The 24,924-nt window shown below is 41.3% G+C and overlaps 1 protein-coding gene across 22 annotated transcripts in view; it reads right to left on the bottom strand.

Annotated features, from left to right (window-relative positions):
* Positions 1–24,924, bottom strand: part of ARPP21 (cAMP regulated phosphoprotein 21) — a 130,908-nt gene that overhangs the window by 41,118 nt on the left and 64,866 nt on the right. For 11 of the 22 annotated variants that reach the window (XM_090142354.1, XM_090142348.1, XM_090142347.1 and 8 more), the window contains 7 exons: positions 23,098–23,135; positions 21,312–21,371; positions 18,558–18,790; positions 11,924–12,154; positions 6,897–7,066; positions 4,685–4,789; positions 2,122–2,385 (listed from right to left, as the gene is read on the bottom strand). In XM_090142354.1, the coding sequence (XP_089998480.1) occupies positions 2,122–2,385; positions 4,685–4,789; positions 6,897–7,066; positions 11,924–12,154; positions 18,558–18,790; positions 21,312–21,371; positions 23,098–23,135 (1,101 nt within the window). The remainder of the gene's footprint in view (positions 1–2,121; positions 2,386–4,684; positions 4,790–6,896; positions 7,067–11,923; positions 12,155–18,557; positions 18,791–21,311; positions 21,372–23,097; positions 23,136–24,924) is intronic. The other 11 variants (XM_090142358.1, XM_090142362.1, XM_090142367.1 and 8 more) reach the window with 5 other exon arrangements.

The following is a 24,924-nucleotide window of genomic DNA, read 5'->3' on the forward strand; positions in this document are numbered from 1 at the left end:
CCCAGAACTGGACACAGTATTCCAGGTGTGGCCTCACCAGAGTAAAGAGAGTAGAGAGGGAGGAGAAGCTCCCTTGAACTGCTGCCCACGTTATTTTTAATGCACTCCAGGATACCATTGGCTTTCTTGGCCACAAGGACACACTGCTGACTCATGGTCACCCTCTGTTGTCCACCAGGACTCCTAGGTCCTTCTCCACAGAGCTCCCTTCCAGCAGGCCAGCCCCTAACCTGTACTGATGCATGCAGTTATTCGTCCCCAGGTATAGGACCCTACACCTGCCCTCGTTGAACCTCATCATGTTCCTCTCTGCCCAACTCTCCAGCCTGCTCAAGTCTCACTGAATGGCAGCACAGCCTTCTGTTATGTCAGCCATTCCTCAGCTTCATATCATCAACAAACTTACTGAGGATGGACTTTACCCCTCCATCCAGGCTGTTGATGAAGATGTTGAACAAGACCAGACCCAGTACCAAACCCTGAGGAACGCCACCAGCTACAGGCCTCCAACCACACTCTGCACCACCACTAATCATCACCCTCTGAACTCTGCCAGTCAGCCAGTTTTCAATCCACCTCACTTTCCACTCATCTATCCCACGCTGCCTAAGCTTATCTACAAGGAGATTATGGGAGACAGTGTTAAAAGCCTTGCTGACATCAAGGTAGACAACATCCACTGCTTTCTCCTCATTTGCTCAGGTGGTCATGACATCACAGGGGGCTACCGGATCGGTCAGGCATGATTTTCCCTTGGTGAATCCATGTTGCTACTCCTGATAACCTTCTTTCTTTCTTCCACTTGCTTAGAGGTGACATCCAGAATAAGGTGTTCCATGTGTGCCATGGGTGCCGCAGAGGCATTTGAGAGATGTGGGTTGCCAGAAATGTTATGAAGCTTGGTTAAATAATGCTTGAAAGCACTGAAGACATCAGGAGTTAGATGTGAGGAAAGACTGCTGGACAACCCCTGCTTATTCACCTATAAAAACAGCCTGGACCAGGTGAGGAATACATTAGGGGGTTCTGCTTTTCGGATCATCTTTTCACCTCAACATTTAGAAAAAAATTCCATATTTGACAAACACCTGAAATCCTTTCCTAGCAGTCTTTTCCATAAAAAAAAAAAAAAGTCAGTTTTCAATTTGAGCTCCTAAATATTATTTTTCATAGGCTTTTACTCAGAAAAATGGGTGTGGAGCTTATAACTACAGATACAAGGGATGTCACAGTCCTCTGTGGGATGTGAGCATCGGTATTTCATTTCTTTTTTTTATTAATTAGTGAGGCACTAGATCTCTAGCCCACTTAGAGCACTGTAACAGCACAAATTCTTCAGAAAGATGGCAACATGGAATTATGGTAAAAGACAATTACAGATTTTTGCTAGGAAGTTAAAAGCAAAGAAGCACTAGAATTTAAATTCCTTTTGCACTAAATAAATAATGAATTTTTTAACTTTATTTTTTGAATACTTTCTTCAAAAACAGAAAAAACAGGAGGCATAGTATTAATAATTTGATTTAAACTCTACTTTAAAATTGTATCTATAATTGGATAAGAAATTTGGCTTTTTCTAGTGTATGCTTTGATAATAGGCCAGAAAGTCATCTGTGCATTTTACTTCTTGACAGTAATCACTTTCAATATTCTGTAAAGGTACCCAGGAGACAAGTAGAGACGTTTGGTAGTGAACAGAAAAACATTATCAGTCTTCAAGAAGACAGTAAAAATTACTGATCTGTGACATCTCACATGTTCAAGTCAATTAAATATGATTAATGACTACCTGGGCTGGTGTGTGTGGTGCTCTTGATATATACAAGGAAAAAGGACTATGGATATTTACTTACCCTCCTCCTCCATATTCATCTGCAGATGTGTCCTGTAGTTCAAATATACATTCAGAAAATGGTTTGGGGATAAGGAAGGAATTGCTGAAACCCCAGAAACGACAGAGGCTTTGCAAGTTTCCTGCTGCCTACAAATCTGCTAAACCTTTACCAAGGCAGGAAAAAAATCAGAACAATATTTTGGAGAATATTCTGGAGAATATCTTTCTGATTTTACAACGAGCACCATGCCACACTGGCAACAGAAAGAAGAGGAGGTTCTGCCTACCTGAGCAGGTGGTGGTGGCTGTTGCACAAAGCCCTGGGGTGGCGGTGGAGGCTGCAGCACTTGCTGGGACACTGGTGGACCTGAACCTGTAAAGCCTCCTGGGGGAAGCTGTTGAGTTGGGGAAGCCATGATGTAACCCGTCTGCTGGGCAGGCTGCTGTAGAATGGGTGACGGGTAGACAGGACCAGAAGGCGATTCGGGGTTGTCTCCAGATGACTGACGACTTAAGCTCATCTGGTTAAACTGGGTGGTCATGTCATCTCGCTGCAGGGCAAAAGTCAGTAGAAAACGATGTAGACATGATGTCTGCAGTAGATGTGTAAGCAAATCAGCAAAACAAAATAGGTTCAAACAGAGCATGAGGGGAAAAGGAGTTGCTCAGCTCGAGTAAGTGCCAAAGTTTGCAGAGATATCTAGAAAGAATGGAGGCAATTAAAACGAAAATGACTTTAAATGCTTTGACAAAGGCTGCAAGGTGGTTGGCATGGCCTGACACAAAAGCCAATTATTTTGGCTTTTACCCTCCCCATGTCCTTTTTTTTTTCCCCCCCAAATGTCAGTGAACTTTACAGTGATCGGAAGATGACATTTTCAATAAAAAGGGCATGAAAGTAACTTTATGATGAATACCTTTTTGCCAAACACAAAACTCCTCATCCAAAGACATGGTGGTAATTTCACCTATTTTTCAAAATGATCAGGAATTCAGGTGCAGATCTTTTCCTTTTTGGACCGTTTTGATGATCCAAGGTTGCAAACACAGAGAAGGTAAAAAAGCTAAGCCTTTGGTTCTTATTTCAAAACATCTAATTCAGTATTGGAAAGAAACAAGTTTTATTTGACTGCAGAGGGGAAAAAAAGTCTATGGTAGGATGAACATACCACGTTAAGTCAATGGACCTAGGTCTTGCTACATGCTGGTAATGACAGAAGGATTCTAGACAGTATCTGTTCAGTCTTGCAAAAAGATTCATTGAAAATCAGCTCTCAAATTTACTCCATGAAGGTCAAAGATTTATAAATGTGGATCTATGCATTTTCATTTGTGCCCAGATTACAAGACTTTTAAATTTCTGAGATAAAAGTGTATTCTCTATAGTAATACACCCCTCATAAAACTATCTCATGTGCTAACATGCAGATTTCTTATTCCCCCCCTCAGAGATGGGCAATAAGCAATGCAAAAACCATTTATACTTAAAACATCAATTTCGTTTTATAAATGGACTGTCTTTGATTATGTTGACATTCCTGTGGTATTTACCCTCCAAAGCCATCCTGCACAACGTATTTACCTGCAGGAAACCTCAGAACAGGAGAACATGGCTTTTTGTGGTGAGCAGAGCAACAAGCACTTGCTCCACAGACTCACCCTTCTGCTCTGCAAAAGGATACTATGGGCAATCATTTTAAACACTCTTGTCCAGAGCTTCACGAGGCATAAGAAAGATTGCTATTACCTTTAGTGGCACTCTCCATCCATATTCAGACACATAAGTGGTCTATCTGAAGTCATTTCTTTAAAAAGGTGTTTGTTACCTGGATGGCAAATGGCTATAAGCAAATTCAATGAGAAACTTTATTGCGACTGGAATGTCTATGGATTTGCACAGCAATTTGTACACTGTGCATACATTTCATATTTGATAAAACTAACCATTTCATGAAGAAGGGGAAGTTTCCCTATTAGGATAGTCTAACTTGGCTTTTTATGTTTTAGTGGTTGTCGCGAGAACAATCTGAGATGCATGGGAGATACTTTTCTCGGAAATTATCACTGAGATATCCAACTTCTGTTCAGCACCAGACATGTTTTCTCATCCTTTAAGTGGTACTGTTCATCTACCAGGCATTTGGAATACTATTCTAGCAGCAAGGATCCATTCAGCTTTGTTTCCATCTTTTACTATAACTAGGTGACATCTCTACCTCGAGACAAATCGGTCATAAACAAGATTACCAGGGAAAATAACAAGGGAAAAAAAAAAAAAGATCTTGCAGTGCCTCTTAAAATGTCAGCTTTATTTTACAACAGTATAATCTCAGCCATGTAAGCACCAACCCAGATTCAGACTCCAGAAGTGCGCTCTGTTTATTTTTATTATACATGGGCCATTAGTGTTTAGCAGTGATGCATGATAGTATCACACCTTTGGCAGCTGGCTCACCAGTACTCTGTTTTTTAAGTGCTCTGGTATGATCAGGGAATAAATCTAGGCCGCAGATTTAATATACTGATAAAATAAAATTAAAGGATTTCCTAGAGGTCTCTTCTCCAGCTGTAGGCAGAAAAAGGGGATAATATCCAAATCTCAAATACTCCTTTCCTTGAGGCTCCTACTAACTAGGTCCTGCTCCAAACTTCACTGGCCAGGTTGGATAGCAAGAACCAGTGGGGACATTCTTACAAAATGCTTGTCAGTGCCCAAAAACGTTAAGGCCAAGAGGGATTTAGCTGGAGCTCTCCTGGGGGAAGCCCTTGCAGTCCTCCCCAGATGCTCTGGAGCATGCTCATGCTCACACACCCGACTTCAAGGAAAGAAAATACAAAAGTCTTTAGTACCACAGAAAACTGTTGCGTTGGAGAGACTGGCAGGAGGTGCTGGGGAGGATAAGAAACTGCTGGATATTGGACTGACTGAGAAGATGGCTGCATTGCCTGAACAGGCTGCAAAATAAACACAGTGAAAGACAATAAATACAACCCACTTAGAAAGAGAGATAACAACAACAACAAACTCTGTTTCTGAGAACAAAGGTCTCAAACACAGCTCTGAAAATGCAGGTGACTCATCGCCAGAAGAGAACAAGAGGTCAGGTACTGTGATTTTAGTCCTCATTTCATCTTTCCACAAACAATTCTGTAGTACAGACTTTTCTCCTTGTTTTCTTATATTTGGTGGCTGCTAGATGAAGTAAAGCCACAGCTACACCTTTTTATTACTGACAGGAAGCAAAGCCAAATTATAATTTTACATTTAATTTACAGAGATAAAATGGAAGAGCAGCACAGTGTAAGTTTAGATTTGGATTTTACTGATAATGACTGATTTAACTCAGTGTGTCATAGGCAAAGGAATAATGATTGTAAAGCTGCTCCGGCAGAACATAATAGCTAGAAAAATTAGCAAAAAACAGGCTGCAAATTAATGACAGAGACAGGTCTGTCAGCTCAGAGCAGATGTTTACCTAAGTGAAAAAATAATTTTCTACAGCACTGTTGCCTTCGAACAGCTTTACTTTTCTTTGATTTTAATCTCTCGTTAAACTTGACTCTTACAGAGGTTTGGAACCACCACCTTCTTCTGTAACTGCTGAGACCAAATGAAGAAATGAGAACCACAAACATCAGTGCAAACACAGTAACATCAAAGCAACAGCAGTGATTTTAAACGTCTCTCAGGATAACCTGGGCCCAATTATAACAACACAAAAAGTACAGTGGATCTTGGCTGCTCTTAGAGCAAGTAGGATATCGGATCCTTGCCGGAGTAATTCCCTTTGTCTGCCCTGCAGTCCACCCCGAGTGAACAGATATGCAGTGTACAGTTTGAACCAGACCCAAGGTCTGCTGCCTGTGCTTAGCCATCGCTGGCCATGTGCCACAGCCATCCAGGGCCCAGGGAGAAGAAGCACCATGGCACTAAGCCTAAACTTCGCTGCTATTTCCCTCTACTGCTGCAGCACCAGAGCTTCTAGCTCAGAGCAGGGTCATGGCCAACTATGGGGCAAAGGCAGAAGACAACAGGGGGTCTTTCTGGGGGCTTGAGATGCGAGGGAGCTACCTACAGAACAGGCCTGATGTAACTTGAATGGGAGAGTTACCAGGGCCCCAAGCTGTACTTGAAATTTTGAACTCAACCCATCTGCTGTGGAAAGGGCCAGGAAAAAGTCCAAAGCTGTTCACACAGCATCAGGATAAATTTGTGCGTGACGGGCCAGAGCCATGGAGAAAGCACAGGACCCTTGAAGATCCACAAAGTAGTAATGTTTTCAAAGTCTGCAGTTCAAATTCTCCACCTTCTCCTCCCACACTATCATTCTGGTTAGGTTCCAGTTCTGCCCTCAGCTTGGCAGACTATACCTCAGGAATGGTGGTGATGAAAATCTCTGAGCCTATTTGGTCTGTGTAAATATTCTGCATATAGCGTACCTAAGTTGCATGCCTCAACTCTCATACCAAAGAAGGAGAAATCCATAATGAGAACAGCAATCTAAAATTCTTTTACACAGTCTATTAGCATTAGGGATCAAACTTGCTAAGTGTAGCTGTTAGTATAGTATAAGCCTACACATGGATAAAAATAGATAAAATGTGGAGAGTAATTAAACATTAGGAAGGAGAAACCATTAATATACATTCACCTTTATTTTCAAAGCCACGGAAAGGTGGCTGGTAAAGAGTGAATATAGATCTGTGCTCCCACGCCTCCGCTCTCAGCAATTTGTACTGAACTACAGATTACACTAGTCTGAAAATGAATGCTTCAGCTTCCATTTGCACGGCAATTTTTCCAAAAGAAATTTAAAGACTATATAGACATACATCAACTCGCTTAATAGTCCTTTTCAAAATGAAACCATCCTTTAGATGGAATTTGAAAGGGAACTTTCTTTCTCCAGCTGTTTCATCCACATTGGAAATACACAGTTTTCTTCAAAAGAAAAGAACAGAAAGCATTTTATCTAGTTGCACCCTTCCCTCCCCTAATCCTTCAGTTATCCTCCATATCCCTGAGAGCTTTGTTTCTTTGTCCAACGGCCAGCACACCTACCTGTGTGACAAGGTGACTTGCCATTTGCTGCCGAGGCTGTTGAACCTGCTGAGGCTGCTGGGATGAAGGCTGTTGCTGAGACTGTCCCACCATCTGGCTCCTCATTGTCGGCTGGCTGCTGGGAGGATTGTATATTGCCGGTGTCCCATCAGGATTTACAAAGGGTTGACCTGAAACAACACACTTCCTTTGCTGAACATTTTTTTTAAAAATGACTGTTTTCTGTATGAAATCACACCAGCTTGCTCCAACTGATCACTAATTGACCCGCTACAACAGTAAAGTGATTGTTTTTCTCATTACATTATCAGTCATCTATTTTTTTTGCAGGCAAGGCAGATAACTGATATTTGTTTTGGCAGTACTAACCCGCAGGGAGTGAGTAAAAGGTTGCCATGACTATAAGATGATTCAGGTGCTTTGGTTACTGGAAATCATTCAGCGATGAATCAATTAGTACTAAGACTGAACTCTGGAACAAACACTGAAAGCAGAGGATATTCATGTACATTTTATGTCTGTACAATGGAGGTTAAATCATAGAATCCCAGAACGGCCTGGGTTGAAAAGCACCACAATGACCATCCAGTTTCAACCCCCTGCTATGTGCAGGTCACCAACCAGCAGACCAGGCTGCCCAGAGCCACATCCAGCCTGGCCTTGGATGCCTGCAGGGATGGGGCATCCACAGCCTCCTTGGGCAACCTGTTCCAGTGCCTCACCACCCTCTGGGTGAAAAACTTCCTCCTAATACCTAACCTAAACCTCCCCTGTCTCAGTTAAAAACCATTCCCCCTTGTCCTATCACTATCCACCCTCGTAGATGTAACTGTAGAATGTATGCAACCACTCTTGACACATACTTGACACACCATACTTCCCAGACATACAAGAAAAAAAACATTGTTACTAATTTAATTACACACTGTAGTAACAGTGCTGTTCTTTAGAGAGTAGTGCCCTACTACTGGACACAGCCTGGGAGGTCGTCAGGGAGGAAACAGTTAATATGTCTATGAAAATCTCTTATATAAGAAAAAAATTCTAGCCCAATTTTTGCTAAAGGCAAAAAAAAAAAAAAGGCATGGTACGTACATAGCAATGCATAAGGTGCTGAACCCTTTCTGCTTCAGATATTACAAAATTAAATATTAAAGAATTATCCTTGCCCAAGTCATTGTCTTACAAAAAAAAAAAGAAATGGTTTTCCTCTGTAGGCAGTATTTTTCCTTGACCTCAGTTCTCTTCAATTCTAACAGAAATTCATAAATCAAATTAATTACATATGCTTGCTTAAGAAAAAATAAATTTTAGGCACAAAGTGATGACAAAGAATATGTAGGAAAGTGAAGCAGGAATATCTGAGATAAAATAGGAGATGTGGAGAAATGTGGTGACTCTGAGTAAGAGAAATAAAGAGCTTGTGTTTTTTATGGCTCCCCTGGTACAGGTCGTGCCTCTGCCCATTCCATCTATTCATCGCTCGCTGCTTTTTTGTTCCTTCCTCTTACTATTGTGATCAGAACCACGGGAGAAGAGCCAGATGAAGAAACCTTGCCTTCCCCCACCAAAGTAGGAGCATTTTCTGGATTAAGTCATATTCACAGTGGGAAAGTTAGGGAAAGATCAAAGAAAGTGGAAGGGAGGCATGGGTCAGTTGTGTGCATTAGATGGTTTCTTGATTGTTGCTTTGAAGATCCTGGGTGAAAAATGGCCTGGAGAGAAACATCTGTGGCTTTTTTTCCTCCTTAACTTGGGAATCTCGGGCTGCAGAAGTATTTTTACTAATGTGCAGCATATAACACTTAATCACGTCCGGCTGGTGTCTCCTCATAGGTTTGGAAGATTCAAGGCCCACCAAAGAAAAAGAGGTAGCGACAGGGGAAGTTTAGTTAAATGTGATCTTCTTATGAATCGACTGTGAATTTGCTGGCAAATAACACAGCACAAAGCTGCAAAGAATAAACACGTGTAACAGAAATGCCGCAGACTGCTGTCCAAAGGGAAAACTACTATGGAAGAGGCTTAGAGAGAAAATGAATCCAAAAAGCACTAAGTGGGCTACTGGGAACTGGACTGGGTGAGCAGGGTAACAGGCTCCTGAAGCATGTGCCAAGCACTGAAATGAAGCCTTAAAGAAGGCTTCAATTATAGTGACTCAGAGAAGGAGGACAGGACCAAAAGAGAAAAGGTCTGGAAATGCTGATAAAGATATAAAAAAAAGACCTTTCAAGAAGAAATTTTGAAATAGGTAATGAAAAGAAGAGGTCAGATGCCAACATGGAAGACATATGTAAGTGATGAACTGTGGCCTTAATAGAAGGGCAAGGATTGTGATGCCATCTGAAGGAGTAAGAATTAAATGTAAATGCTCTTAAATTGTGAAAGGGGTTAAGTCAGAGAACATGTCAAGAGGAATCCTTTAAAGGGTAAAGCAGACTGGTGAGACAGGTGAAATGGAGAGTAGAAGAACTCAGCTGCATAAACAGTCCCTACCCAAAGCTTCTCTATCTGGGGAAGGAGACGGCTGAACTGAAAAAGTTGAAAGAAACTGTGAATATGTAGAAGCGTGAGTTGCCAACACCTGAGAAGGAGCTGAGCAGTGCAATGAGAGCAGGGAGGTGCTGACAGCATCTGTGGATGCATTTAGAGGCTTGTAGTCAGTGACTATGTAGTGTGAAAGGAAGCCAAGATCTTAAAGGACACAGCCTTAGGATCAAAAGAGAGAAGACAGGAAGTAACCACTTTCTAAAAGGAGAATAAAGAACTAAAGAATGATGTTACATTGAAAAAGAATCTATTCATTACAGGAAACAAAGCTCCTTTTTCCTTTTCTTTAAACTGTCTTCTCTCATCTGTGTTTCTGACAGCATCCATCACTTTGATAGTTGAGCACAGCATCCAGCAATCTCTATGCCTCCTCCCTACGGAGCCTCTTTTGTAACGTTACTGTAATAAGATGCAAAGATTTTGAGTCCAAAGAGTGGAAAATTTGTAGCACGTATTTTGCTGCAAGTTAAAAACACAGCAGACACTACAATACAGACTGGCTTCCAACACAGGTAACAGTGTGAAGCTTTACATATATTTCAGTCCTTGTAAGAATCTGCTCCTTCCATTTCCTTTAGTAAGCATATATTTATTTACAGGTAAGCTACAGAAATAAAACATGCAGACTGAAAAAAAATTAGAATTACACGTACATAATAACCACTCACACTGTGAATATTAAACATACAACAGACATGGAACTTGGTTATGCCCCTGCAGACAATGAGGCACACCAAAGAAAAGACCAGGCACTCTGATCTACAGGCAGCACTGACAGGCATTATGCCTGTGGCAGACACAGACTCCCTAGGTACCAAGGAAAAATATGAGCTTGCTGATGCAAACTGCTGAACTGCCAAAGCTGATGCAGGATATATTTCTCTTAAACACCTCTGATGGCTTGCAAGTGTGATGAGCTGCAACCTTTATCCTTGCTATAGCTAGGAACGGATACAACCTCTGAGCCGTCGGTTTGACTGGAGGCAGCAGTGATTCTTTCCACTTGTTTCTGCAGTAGCATCTGAATTATAGATGGACTTCTGCCTAGGCCTGATGGGTTTGTATGAAATCACACAAAATACCTTTGTCTGTACTGTCCTAGAAATTGTGATGTTGCAGATAGTACCCTCAGCTTCCAGCACAATGGAAATAGTTAAGTTCATAAACGTGGGTTTTGTATAATACCTACCTTCCATTCAGTTCTCTCCTGTAATTTGACATACTAAGAAATGTCTAAAAACTCCATTTATGCTGTCAAAATTAGGCTCTCATATAAAGCACATCCTAAATTAGAAACATCTACACAAACATCAAAAGCTTTAGAAAAGTCAACGTATGCACAGGTTAATAAGTCAGCTCTGTCTGGAAAGAACTTAGCACATCTGAACTTGAACAAGAGCTCCTCCCTGATCACACACATGCTGATTGACACTGATTATCTCCAGATATTCCTATCTCTATATGCCCAAGTAAAGCTTGGTTTGACAGTTTTTCAGGAGTGATTTTCTTAAATGCAGCAACTTTCATTTTTTCTCGATTCCATTCTAACTCAGCATTATTAGTAGTGGACTCACAGATCAGCTCTACATATTTGCACCCAAAGACTGGAAGGCAGAGGTGTAATATACATCACATACTGGTTATAAGTAATAATCACCAAAAAAAAGCTTCTGAATGCTCCACTGAGGACTAAGAAAAAAACCTTTTGGAGTTCAACTCTGAGCACCCTGTTTAATGGAAAAATTCAGTGCACTGTATGCTTTGTTATTTTAATCCCAGCATAACTCAGCTAAAGATGACAGCACAGCTAGTCACGGTCACTGAAACAGTGCAAATCACTGAAGAAGCATCACAATCTCAACCTCCCTGAACCTCTTTAATGCTGTCAGTATAACACTGTGGGGAGTAATAGCGTAACATTACCCTGACTTCATCTGGACCAAGGGGAGAACAAATTGCCTTAGACTTTCAGCAAGCACTCAAGTTCAAGCTGAGTGGCTTCTAAAACGTTTGGATGACAGAAAATGCCTAGTTAAAACTGCAGTTCTAAGTACTAAAACAACACAGAATTGAGATTACAGCTTTCTTCACAGAACTCCTTGTTTAGATACAATTGCTAATCACATAGCTCACGTAAGAAAACTAACTCAGTAGTGCAATTTCAAATGCCTTTTGAAATTCATCTAATACTAAGTACAACCTCTAGAACTTTGAGCATCATACTGTACTTGCACCATATTTCAGCACGCTCGATATGGAAGAGTATCTGTTTCTACTGAAGTTAATGGGCCCTCAGAGGATTCACAGCCAAGGAGTGCCAGGATTTCACGAGATGAATACCCTGCCCAAGACTGCATGAGCATTATGTTTTGCATTACTTCCCACTAGAAAACCTCTCTACAAACAAGAATTGTGCTGGCTTCCCAGGTGACACGAATGACACTGAAACGCACGTGGCAGGAGCACATTGGACTGACCTGTGTGTGGGTTGAGCAGAATACTGCCAGGAGGTATCCCTGCAGCTTCAAGTGGAAGAATGATATAGCTGGTGTTGCTGGGAGCCACCTGGCCACTCATCCCATTCTCAGGGTAGGACACGCTGCCCGAATTGCTGGCAGTCAACCCGGGGACAAGAGGTGCACTTTGGAGAGGCTGATGTATTCGTGACAGGGATCCTGAGGAGCCAGCACTGCTGGAAGACTCTGAGCCTAAAAGAGAGACGGAACCACAGTTATGAGGGACCCAGGCTCCCACCAGACATGTCACATACACAGGGACAAACATAAGCAGTAGTCCATGCCCAGCTGGCAAGAGTAGGGTTTTGTTTTCCCTCCCCATCGAGGCTCAGTATTCAGATTAATTTCTACGATTCAGAAGTTTCAAATTCAACCAGCTAAACCAAATGTACTAACATGCATCTGTGACTGGGAGGAGGGGAGCTTCATTCTTTTAAAAACCATATGTAATTTTCAAACTTCAGAGATTTTCCTTGCGTATTTGGTTTCCTCCTAAGACATCACACAAGCATCCTGTTCTCTAACAAACACAGCGTCTTTCCAGATTGCCATGGATGGCTGTATAAAAACTGATGCAAACTTTTCTTGTCCAAACCCCATCTCCATATGGTAGCTAGGCAGCTACAACAGAAACAGTTCTCTTTTAGGAGCCTTGCCATTCACAGGACCCTTAATCTGCTTCTCCAGCATCTAATCAAGAAAGTTGTAGTGACTGCAGAAGACTTTTTTTTTTTACATTTCTGCAAATACACTCCAAAGTTGTCTTAATGTACTTGTTATTTATATCTCTGTGCATATTGAGGCTGGAAACATACAGATTATCCCTGCAGGGACAGTTCTATTTATTTGATCATTTCATATCTCTACATTTCTACGATTGCAGAGATATTCTTGGAGATCATCCTCAGCAAACTGCAAGTGATACTTGGCATCTTCCTGCCAAATGTAAATGCAGATACAAGAGTTCTATTTTCCTTCTGCAGGTCCTTTTTCTGCATCTCTCTGGCCATTCTATGTGCATTTCATACTGCTTATTTGAGTTCTCCTTTACTTTCTCCTCTATTCTGCCACCCATGGAATCCAATGGAGTAGAAAGAAAGCTACTTGGAGATTCCAGACAAGATTCCATAGCCCGCCCCAAGCCTGTTATTATTTCTAAGCCTATAAATACTATCAAACCTAAGTTCAAACTTTTCTCTCCCCATTTAGTGCTATTCTGAAGAAGCACCATTAGCATAAAAGAAGATTTCAGCTATGAAATTCATTATTTTTCCCTCCTTTTCAGCTGTTTTTATGTCCGAATCACAGATTGATCTTTACCAGCATCTGAATGTTAAAAGCCAAAGGACTGTAATGAATTCGGATGGACTCATCAAATGGAAGGCAGAAGCAGGAGAACGATCCCTGAAGCTATCACCACGTGTTGGCTGAGACGAGAGCTAAGAATTGTATTCCTTAAAAGACCACAGACCTGCACTCCTACGTCAGTAGATCAAAATGGTGATTTTGAAAGAATGCAAACAAGGCGCAAAACCATTTTAGCTATTTTCTTAATATTTTCCAAAACATTCCACAAATTATTACCTAACCCCTTTTGCCACAATTTATCCTGTACCATAATAATCTATTTTAAATTTTCCCCTCATTACAACTTCTTATCAGTTTAAGCCTAGATATATTAAGCCAAATAAATCCCAACGCTAATGTTTGGAAATTAACACCAATTAATCTTGTCTTTGTAGCTCTGATTAACCGTTTTCACGGTTTCTAAATTTGGAATAAGAAATCACCCCAGAATGAATTCAGTACTGTAACAAATGACAAAAAAAAAAAAAAAGGGAATCTGACTTTATTCAGACTCCCATTAAGAGATGCCTTCCTAAAGTCTTCTGAAAGGATCTCTGACTAAATGAGATTTTTGCCCTCATTATATAACCCAATGTCTTTTTTCAGTATGTAACACTGGCTACTTCTAGATTTCTCAATAATTTTCTTGCTGCTTCATAGCTGACGTAATAGAAACCTTCACATTCTCATCATTTCTCGTTAATATATTTTAAAGCGTTCTGAGAGATACAGCAGTTCAAAGAGCAGTGAAAGAAAACGAGAGAAAAATCACCACAAAACCTTAATAGCTTAATTTTTCAGGGGCAGTGTGTGGAGGTACCATTAGTTTCCCAATATTCTGAGCACTAGTGAGCAACGCAACACATTCTGCTCTATTTTCTTTGGGTTAATATCCAATGTCAGATGGATTTGAGCCTCTCTGCTCAACTCATCCTGTGAGCCTGTGTTAAATTTTCCCTTTCTTATCAAACGGACTCAAGTTCTGCCCACTATTTGCTCCAGCAGGTGTTCTGTATAAGCAATCTCATGCTACATTTGGAAATCACAAAATCACAGGATTGTAGGGGCTGGAAGGGACCACTGGTGATCTGCTAATGCAGGTTCCCTATTTATCTGCTGCTTTCCTAAGTCACGTGTGTATCTGCATGTTATAATTCTTGTTGTTTTTCATGAGAATGGTATGCGCTCATGTGAACACAATACTTTTCTACAAGCTTCACTTCTAAAAATAAGATTGATCATTCAGCACAGTCAGCTGGTGGGAAGTGTACGACTGGAAGCAGTTGGCTTAAAATTTATTACCCACACGTCAGCATTCCTGCTATAACTCTTGGACTTGCAAAATCCATCAAGCTAATGTTTGATCAAAGGAAATAATAAAGAAGCAGAAATCCAGTTCCAAAATCCAGACACAATATTATAATTCACAGAATATCTCACATATATATATATATGTAAGTTAATGTATTGAAATGCCTGCAGTATAATAGTCTTTGTGTGACAGGAGTAGCAGTGAACACCTAACAGGAGAGATGAGATCGTATCTCCGATTACTTGCAGCCACTCCAAGGAAGTTAATGATTCCTACAGATCTGTATCAACACAGCTGATATCCCCACACAGCCATCTTTTCATAAATGGGAGAGAAAGAAACACGCTGCAACAGATGTGCATTCCACACCATGGAAAATGCATTAAGAGAAGCTAAAGATGCAGCACTGAGACCTTACAAGCCTTCCAACAGTTACTGAAATAAATATAAAGTTACATACACAGGCACAGAGGACATTTCTTGGGAACACATCTTCTCTTCCCTCCTAATGAAGTACATTAAAAACTACTGTAATGTGACGGTGAAAATAAGGTGATGTTTATGAGCTAGACTTTCTCTTGATGTGTGTGGTTACAGATTGCACAGATTCATCTTTGATAGCCATAGGACACACAACTACACACATTTAGTCAACCCTGAAAAGTCAACTCTGCCAGTGGAAATCTAAACTAAGATTTTGCAGGCTGTCCCTCAGCTGTCCTAATGCAATCTGACTGCAGTTTGTTACAGTATTAAGTCCTAATTTTGGCACTCGATTACAACCTAAATAATACATCTCTGTATCTACTAAGCTGCAACATAATGAATTAGAAAGCTTTATTCCAAGTACTGTATTTAAGTACTGTATTTTAAGTACTGTATTTAGGTTCTGTATTTTTTAAGGTGAACAGTGCCTTCTAAGCAATCAACAGGTGCATGAAAGTAATACTCCAACAGTATGATAACCACATAATGGGTTTCAAACAGTTCCTTTTGTGAAATCTGCAAGAATTAAATATCATAATTCCTTTGCTAAACTCCTATTGCCATGCAGCTGAATGCAATTAGAGTGTAAGACTAATAGATACTGCTAGACTCCACTGCAGAGAACAGCACGTTCTCTGATCTGTCATTGCCTAAGGGGAGGCAAACTTCTTTCAGTGCTTCAGTTTCTCTAAGCCCACCATGCAACATCGATTACTGATTTATCAGAAGCGAAGGCTAAGGGCAGAACATTTAATTTTGGTGAAAATATTTAGAATTATCCAGAAAGACTACAGTGCTAACACTGCATTGCAATATACATTCTAAAAGGCAGCTGTGAGCCATCGGTGAAAATCCTTGAAGTCTTATTATCTGAATGCTCAAGAAGAGTATTTGACAGTGCTTCAGGATGACCATCAGAGGTGTAGCATAATTTGCATGTTTCAAATAGTGGAAAACATTTTTCATCGTTTAACCAGAGGAAGACATTTTGACCTACTGCTGCCTTTAGACTGATTCAGTGCATACTGTGTTTAAGGCAAAAAGAGCTCTGAGGGCTGTATTATATTTTCTTTTCAGCGAAGAACGGACACTTCATCAAGACATATTTCCCTGTTGTTTTTTAACAGTTGTTCTACTCTGTTTTAACGCCAGTCAGTGACATTTCAGAGAGGACAGAAATAGGGATTCAGATATTATTTCCTCTGGCTTTCCTCAGGCTGACTGACAAATTCACTTTGTGTCCCAGCTTTGAAGGTGTGACCTGGTTTTGACATCCAGCCTTGCTCTTTTCTCTCTCTAATCTTCCTTTTATTTAACTTATTTTCACTCTTTCTATGCATCAACTAGCTTTCACAATGAAAACCTCTGCATTAAAAAAAAAAAAAAAGTCAGAGCACTTACAATATGTAATTGCTCCACAAAGAACATGGAATTTTAATATCAACGATGTTTTAAAAATGTAAGAGCTCTCATTTGAAAGCAATTTGGGGTTTGGTGCCTAAGGAGTACAGATGCACTTACCATTATTCATATGCTTCGGAGATTTCTATTTTAATATATCTTCCTAAGTGCCCCCTTTAATATGCTTGACTTTAACACCAAAATGGCTACTTAAAAGTATTAATGTTTTGCAATTAGATGTCTCAACCTGCCAAACTGGATTTCCCTGACACTGTTGTGAAGGCTCTGCACCTCTGCATACTGTGTTGCAGAGTACACTTAACCACACTCTGCTGAAGGTTAGCTATATAAAATAGTGCATTTGCAACCTGAGCCTTCCCCCTAATTCATATATATCTAATTGAGTTCTGATGCAATGGAAAGATTTGTGGGAAGCAAACAGATCTGGAGGTTAAAACATGGTCTACTGCATACACTGGGCCACACTGTATAGCCTATTCATCCTTGATACAAATAAAAACAAAAACACAGGAGGACATTTTAAAAGGTATATACACACTGCTTGTGCTACATGCACTGGTTGCTCTACCCAGAACCACATCCAGCCCGGCCTTGAATGCATCCAGGGGTGGATGCCCCATCACTGCAGGCATTCAAGGCCAGGCTGGATGTGGCTCTGGGCAGCCTGGTCTGCTGGTTGGTGACCCTGCACATAGCAGGGGGGTTGAAACCAGATGATCATGGTGGTCCTTTTCAACCCAGGCCATTCTAGGATTCTATGGTACACAGCATATGCTTGTATTCAGGAATAATAAAGAAGTGAAAAAAAAACAAAACAAAACAAAGAACTATATTGTACTAATATTTATCAAAGACAAAATAAAGTCTTAATTCCGTAAGTTTGCACATATGTAGAAGTGGAGTAGAACTGAAGGAGAATCTTAAGATAGAATTCAAAGCCATTGTTTGTTCAAGGTAAAAAGAAAGGTAAAAGAAAGGCAAAAAAAGAAAGATCCAGGATATTGTGAATGGTCTCAGCGTCTTTAGGAGCAGGGTTGGAGAGAGTACCCTTCCTTCTCTGAAAAAACCTGTGATTGTGTTCAAGTTCGTGACGTTTAGAACGCAGCTACAAAGTCAAAGGTTTCCTCAGTTCACTCTGAAAACACCATTCCTGAGCATCCTGAAGCAGAGCGAAGGCTACCATGCCATTTTGGAAATAGGAATGAAATCTGGCTAACAAAGGTCTGATAAGCAGAATTAAAATTAAGTACCATCCATAAAGCACTCTCAAGCTGAAAAACCACTAAGTGCTAAGTATTGATCACCACTTGTCCTGTACTATATTTATCAAGTGAACCAAACTGATGGAATCATCTGATGGGCTAATTATTTATTATGCACTTTTACACAAAAATATAATAGAGTAGCTTAATGGCATGGCTTGAAACTACTTAGATCCAGGCCCTGTGACTCACCCATATGTTAATGCACCCATGAAGTTAATGCAAATAAATGCAGAATTCCCATCAGGTTCGTAGTACCCTTAAATGATGATTTCATTTAATTGAAACCAAACAAGAAAATGGAGAGGCTGCAGGACCTCTGTGAATCCAGAGCTTCTGATGGCTTCTACCACAGCACACTGGCTCATCTGCCAACAGATGGAGAGGCAGTACTCCAGAGTGCAGGTGGTCTGTATCTTAGCAGTGACAACAAAACGTTCTTGGAATTCTCATCAGCTGTATGACACAATTTTTCAGGATTCAAAAAGAGTAAGATTAATAAAAAGGTGCAATCTGTGCCATTCGTTTATTTTGTTACAAAAGCTACTATCTTTTGAGGCTACGATTAGAGGGAGCGTCCAAATAGGAAACTGCACACACTCTATTCCAAGAAAGCCTACTTCACATCTAAGGTTTGCAGATCTCAAGTCCTATAAACTGAACACCCAGTAGCCAGCTTCTAGCATACATAGATGGGCAAACACACCTGCCATGTACATTTATCACTATGCAGCAAAGAGTACTGTGAACCCAATACAGTACTAGCTACCTGTTTTAGACAGTTTGCCGGTACTTCTGTTACTTGATGAGCTATCTCCTCTTGTCAGGACGGTTATGCCACCAAAACTTGCTGTCTTTGTTATGGCTGGCTTCAAATTTCGATTTGAACTGTCCGAGTCTGTGCTGCTCCATGGCCTCTGGTGGTCTGTCCATTTCAATTCATTCTCCGTGCTGCTCTGCCGACTGCCAGATGCCTTCCCTGTGCTATCTCTGTTCCCCCTGCGGACATCAGAAAACAAAGATTCATACACAAACAAAAAGACAGTCAGGGCAGAGCCTATCTTTGGGTACCCTGCAGTGAGCCAACTAAAGAAAAAGGAAGTACTCTGCATTTACAAAAGCGTGCCTAGAAGGGGGAATTTGACCCCAATACTCATCCACCTTGAGCAAATAAACATTGCTGCAACTCTTCTTTACATGCACAGCACTTACCAGTGCTCCCCTTTCCCACACATCCCAGGAGCTTTTCACTAGACAGGACTGATGAAACAATATCACACTGGGTGACATAACATATCCACTGCCTGTTCACCCATCTACTACCTCAGGCAATTCCTCGATCTCTCTCCCTTCGCTGTCCATCAGCTGTAAGGCTTTCCTCACTAACATCACTTGCCCTCTACCTCTGTCTTCACAACTACCCTCTTTATTTCTGTTTGACCTCATCACTACTCATCTGCTCTGAAAGTCACTCAGCCCCCTTCCCTGAAGGTGTCTTCCCAGCATGAGGCATGAGCCCAAACTTTTCAATGCTAATGTTCCACTTAGAGACCCCATCAAGTTTGGTTTTCTCTCTTCTACGTACACTATAACATCACTATGTTCCCCCTCTGCCTGTGTCCCAGCTTTAAGTTGCAAAAAGCTCTGGATAGAGACTGCCTGTCCTCCAACAGCTGCAGAGCATCCAGAGTGCTGTGAGTGACAACACAGCAAACTGGGAGCAGAGAGCAAAAAACAGGAAAATTTGCCTTCTTTATGATGAACAGCTTACACTGCATTGCTAAAAGGACAGAACCAGCATGCCCTACTACGGCCCAGTGCATTATGACCCAAGTGAGGCTTGTAACGCTGACTTTTGGAAGGCTTTTAGAAGATATTCCCCATCCCTCTGTCTTATTCTGCAGTAGTCTCCATCAAAGCACTTTCTACAAATCAAAAGGATGAGAGCGGATCTATTGCCTTTCCACTCCCTTTCTCCCTGTGAGCGTGGCTCCTGCTCTCTCACTGGAGAACGTGCCAAGCTGTGCCACTCAGGACGAGAAGGAGCAGGGTGCCAAGGACGGGATCAGGCTGGTGGATTCCTTGCCTGCAATCAGAGCCACACACCCATGTGATCGGCAGCATTTACCTGTTGACCTTTGCTAGACCCAGACAGAGGGAAAACACGAAGAGAAACAGCACAGAAGCAACAACATAAAAAAAAAAAAAAAAAAAAAGGGAGGGGGGGGAAAGATTTGAAAATTAAAAAAAATAAATTGTCTTTAAGATTTAATTGGAAAGGAAAAAAAAGTTTATTATTTACAGACGCTTTTGCATTCCTGTGCTTAAAAATCAATAATTCTCTTATTTTTATATTCTAGTGAAAGAGAGGGAGAGAAAACGAATGCTTATGCATCCCCGTTCTCTGTAGTTGCATGTTACACAAAATTCCTATTTGCTCCCCAAACCTGAATAGGTATCATTTAATAAGAGCCTCTGCGTGGATATTTCTGATGCTTCCTTACTCCTGCATGCCCAATCCAAGACCATCAGTTCACCAGGGCTAGCCCAAAGCATGGAGAAGTTTTTCTGCCAGCTCCAGCTCTTCTCCTCCACCCGTGGACTTGTCATCTCCTGTGGCTGCTGTGCAGACATGCACAATTGGCAAACAGATATACACATCAAACAATTCTGTGTCCTCTCACCTCATAGTAAAAATCACGTTAACATAGGTGATACGAGCTTGAAGTGACAAAATGCTACGTATGCAAACAGCAAATCTAGCGATACCCATGCTCTACTAGATGAAGGATACATTTCTGAAAGAATTCATTACTTCTGCCTGCTCTGCTTAAAATTGGGTGGCAGCTGATTGGCTGTATAAGCAGCTTGGCACGCCAAACTTCAATTGATTTAAATCTGTTGGTGCTCCTGGCATGGGATGAGAGCCTACATCAGTTGGATCAGCTTGGGTCTTCCACTGCCCCAGTGCTCTCCATGAAAGTATGGACTGATTCTTGGTCTCATGGGATGTTCTTTGGGATACAGATTATGACTGAATAGTCTCTGGGCAGATGGAAAAAGGTTTTGGAACGGAACGGCAATGGAGAAAACTTTTCCCAAGCACTGCTGCTTTAAGGTAAAGGAACCGGTTTCACCTCATTACATTTTTATTTCAGCTTTAAATAAAACAAAGAATGGAAAAAATGTCAGGCTGGGCACCAGTCTGTGAAAAATGCCTCAACTACAGCTAAATGGACTCCCACCAGTTACAATAATCCCCAAATTGTGGGAGCCCAAACAGCTGAAAATCTAGATGTGGTTCCTGAGCTGATGATCAGTAAAGCCAAAGGAAGGTGTCCTCCTGTGATCTCCTCATTCAGAGAGCATGGGATAAGCAAGATAAGAACTTCTGTGCTCCCTTCTGGACAGAAAAATGACATACCCACACCCAGGCGAGGTGTCCTTGGCAAGGACATGGGTAGAATCACAACTGAGAGTTACTGGGAAACAAATATTAAAAAAAGTAAGCCATACAAACCTAAACAGCTGTCTTTTCTTATGGGTATCATTGCATATACTACTGTCTTCCAAGAGCCTACTGAAAAAATGAAAAGAAAGATTATGGTAACACACACAGTAATACAAATCTATCTTTAAAATTACATTTAGTTTCTAGCAATATCTTCCAACTTGCCCGGTTAACAGTTAGAGAAGCAAGGCTAAAATTGGCCCCCAACTCCCATTCCCACAACTTGGCAGTCAACCAAACATAAGCAATGTCAGCCAGGGAGGCTGAAAGCCATTTAACATTTCCTGTTACCGAGCAAGGTAATTCTCAGAAGCCAAGGAACCATACTTCTACATCTAAAAGAAAATTCATTAGAATGTCACCTAATAGAACATAAAAATTCAAGCTAGCAAAATACTGCAAGCGTAATTTTAAGTACTTGCTATGTCCCTTGGAAATCTCTGCAGCACAGATAAACGCTCAGGTTCAGCGTTTCAGGTAGGTGAAAAAAGGCAAAGCATTAAACATATATGTAACTTTCAACACAGCAAATCCACAAGATTGCTCACGTGCACAGAGCTCAGTTTGAGTTTAAGTGTTTCACCTGGCCAACGGCTGTAAGGCATGCAGCAAGAAAAAGCAGTGCTCGGATCTTCACCTGAGTGTGCATCCTCACACTTATTCTCCCATTCCCAGGGATAAAAATGCAGGTTTATGGGAGCATCTTCTTTTGTCTTTTCAGGGTTCCCCTGTTAGAATTTGTACTTATTCTGACAAAATGTATCTCGTGACACAGAAGCAGCAGCTGAGCTAACGTACTGGGCTCTCAGGACACAAGGTGGTTAGGTGGCAGTGGGACATCCTGAGGGATATACTTCCTTCCCCCTTCAGGACTATCCACCAGAAAGGCTGTTTTGTACCGTTACTGAGGAGTCATTTACCATGGGAACAGCCTTACTCACAAATGGCAAAAGTAAGGATGTACAGAGATAGAAATACTGTGAAAGATGATCTTCTCGAAGCCAACAATGAACAGTTTTAAAACTCCAGCACTCACCAGTGAAATGCCCAGCATTTTGATTGAAATCCTTATCTGCCATAATGGCACACAGTTCCTAAGATCTTCTATGCTTATTTATGGCTGCTACAGAGCTTTGTATATCGTATACCTTCATAGTTAACACACACTTTCTTCTTCCCTTTGCTTGAAGTGGATTTATTATAAGGAACCTGAAGAACCATCACACAGCAATGCAGTAACAGTTGGCTCAGGTGCCATCATTGCATTATTACAATGCAGGACCACAGCAGGCAGGACCTGGGGGATTCCTGAGCCCTCAGCAGCAACAAGTGACTCAGTGCTGCCATGAAAAGAGGGTTAAGCACCAGAAACACAAACAGCGTGTTTTGTAAATACCATCGTCCAGCTGCTGCTAGAGTGCTTCTTAAAGATCGATAAGTTAAATTCTGAGGGCACTCCAGAGAGAGATTAGTCACTTGGAATGAAACATTTAGATGGGCTTTCTCCTACACCACCACCCCACAACTACGTTTTGAATGTGAAATGCAAAGTTAGGAAAAAGCAGCACTAATACCTTACTTATTTATCCAAACACAGCATTGCAAGGCAACCCCTTCCTCCCCAGCCGTCCCTCCCCTCCCCAAAGCAGAAAAACACCGCAGTTGTTACGGATTATGAATTTGTTCAGTGCTTTTGGCATTAACAGCTGTGGATACACCAAATAGTAAGAGAGAAACAGCTAGAGAAATTAAAAAAAAAAAAAAAAAAAAAAAAAAAAGCTGTATTTTTTTTTACCTGTTTTCCACAAAAAGGTTTTCCTGGGAGCAAACTGACTGAAAAATAAAAAAGGCATTGTATCAGACGTTCTAGATATGCTCTGCTGTTCCAATTCCTTCCTTGTTTTTAGAATTATCTCCCCTGGTCAGGCATAAGGGGATTTCAATTCATGCATCATTTGCATTTGCAGAAGACAAGAGGGGAAAAAAGGTCAAGAATGAGGTCAGGCCAGTAAAATAAATTCCATGCATTACAACACATTGCCAACAAGGGGTCTCAGTTTGGAAACAAACTGAAACTTCTCAGCCCTGAGATCAGAAGAAGGTGGAATGTGCAAAATGCTGGTGATTCAAAGGGAAAAACGTTTTGCCTACATAAAGCGAGTTGCCACAAGTCTGCCCTACCACCCAGAAATAAGATTGCAGAATAGCACAGAGCTGCAGGTAGGGAAGACAAACAGGAGGAGAGCATGCAAAGTCAACAAAGTTCTTCAAAGGGAGAGAAGGTACTACAGTACTTAGAGATACTAAGTGATTTTGCGTGGAGAGGAAACAGCCATACCCACATCGAGATATAAAATGAGGGTAATGTTAATAATAATAACATCAATAATAAAATCTATTGCAAAAATGTTTCTCTGCTGGAAGACTTGATGACTTAGGCCCCGAGAAAGGTGAAGGGCTCGGAAGAAATAAATCCTATTGGCAAGTGTGTAATTCTTTAGGCATTACTTAATTTTTTTATGCAGAGAAATGAAGCTGTGCTCAATTTCCCATGAATAATTTTCCCACTTTGATTTTCTCCATTTCCCTCCTATTTCATGTTCGCTACACAAAGTGCCTCGCAGCTGTCATTGGATTATATCTCCATGAGGTACAGAAGAAAGGACAGTCAGTACTCATAAAGAATTTAAACAAAAGGAAGTCAAGGGGTTGAGGACACCACAGCTCATGCCCATCCCCTCCACAACAATGGGACTCCGCTCAAGGAATAATGGCACACCGTCATTACTGGTGTCACTTTCTACTTGTACAGGAGATGTATGAACTCAGCCCTGAGGACACAGCGCAGTTTCTCTCCAGCACTGCCCTTTACCCACCCAGCACCTGACCCAGGGATGCTGTATGGGGCAGGCAGGCTCCCAGCCTGCGCCCCAGCTGAACGTGAGGAAATCCAGAGGAATCGAATGCGCAGAGATCAGGGCTGCACTGGTGGCAAGCACGTCTCACTAGCACAAAACCCTGGCATTTCAGGGCCAAGGTTTCCATCACCAGGGATTGGCTGCAGCAGACCTAGGGCTCCATCCCAGGCTAAGAAGAGACGTGAACTATCCCACTGGGATCCTCTGCACAGCTACAATGCTTCATCTCCTCCCGTTTTATGTTCCTCGTTCACTAGGTTTCATCAACAGTTGGGTGCTGTGTGGGTTTGAGCACAGTCTAACAACTTTGAAGTCTACTAAAATCCCCCTGTGGGTTTGTACCACCTCAACCACGAGGCTGCATCTTTTCTTTGTGGGTCGTGATGGGCAGCTGTGCGATGACTTCAGCTCAGTCACCTTCCCAAAGCAGCCTTAACTGCTGGCTCTTCCAAAAACAGTAAAAACCTTTACTCTGACCAGACTACTGGTCTGCATCCCCATTGAGCTAAAAGCAAAGAGGAGTGTACCTGTCTGCAGAAGTGCTTATGAGAGTTTTTTTTTAATGATAAAACTTTTTATAGAAATGGGCATAAAGCAGAATACATATTTGAGATTTATACTTTATAAAGCGAGTGGAGAGGACTGCTCCCTTTCTAATGTCACTACAAACTGCATTACAGAGCTAAGGACAGTTTCTGTAACAA

Source organism: Phasianus colchicus, chromosome 6 (assembly GCF_987193195.1).
Source record: "Phasianus colchicus chromosome 6, bPhaCol1.hap1.1, whole genome shotgun sequence".
Taxonomy (NCBI): domain Eukaryota; kingdom Metazoa; phylum Chordata; class Aves; order Galliformes; family Phasianidae; genus Phasianus; species Phasianus colchicus.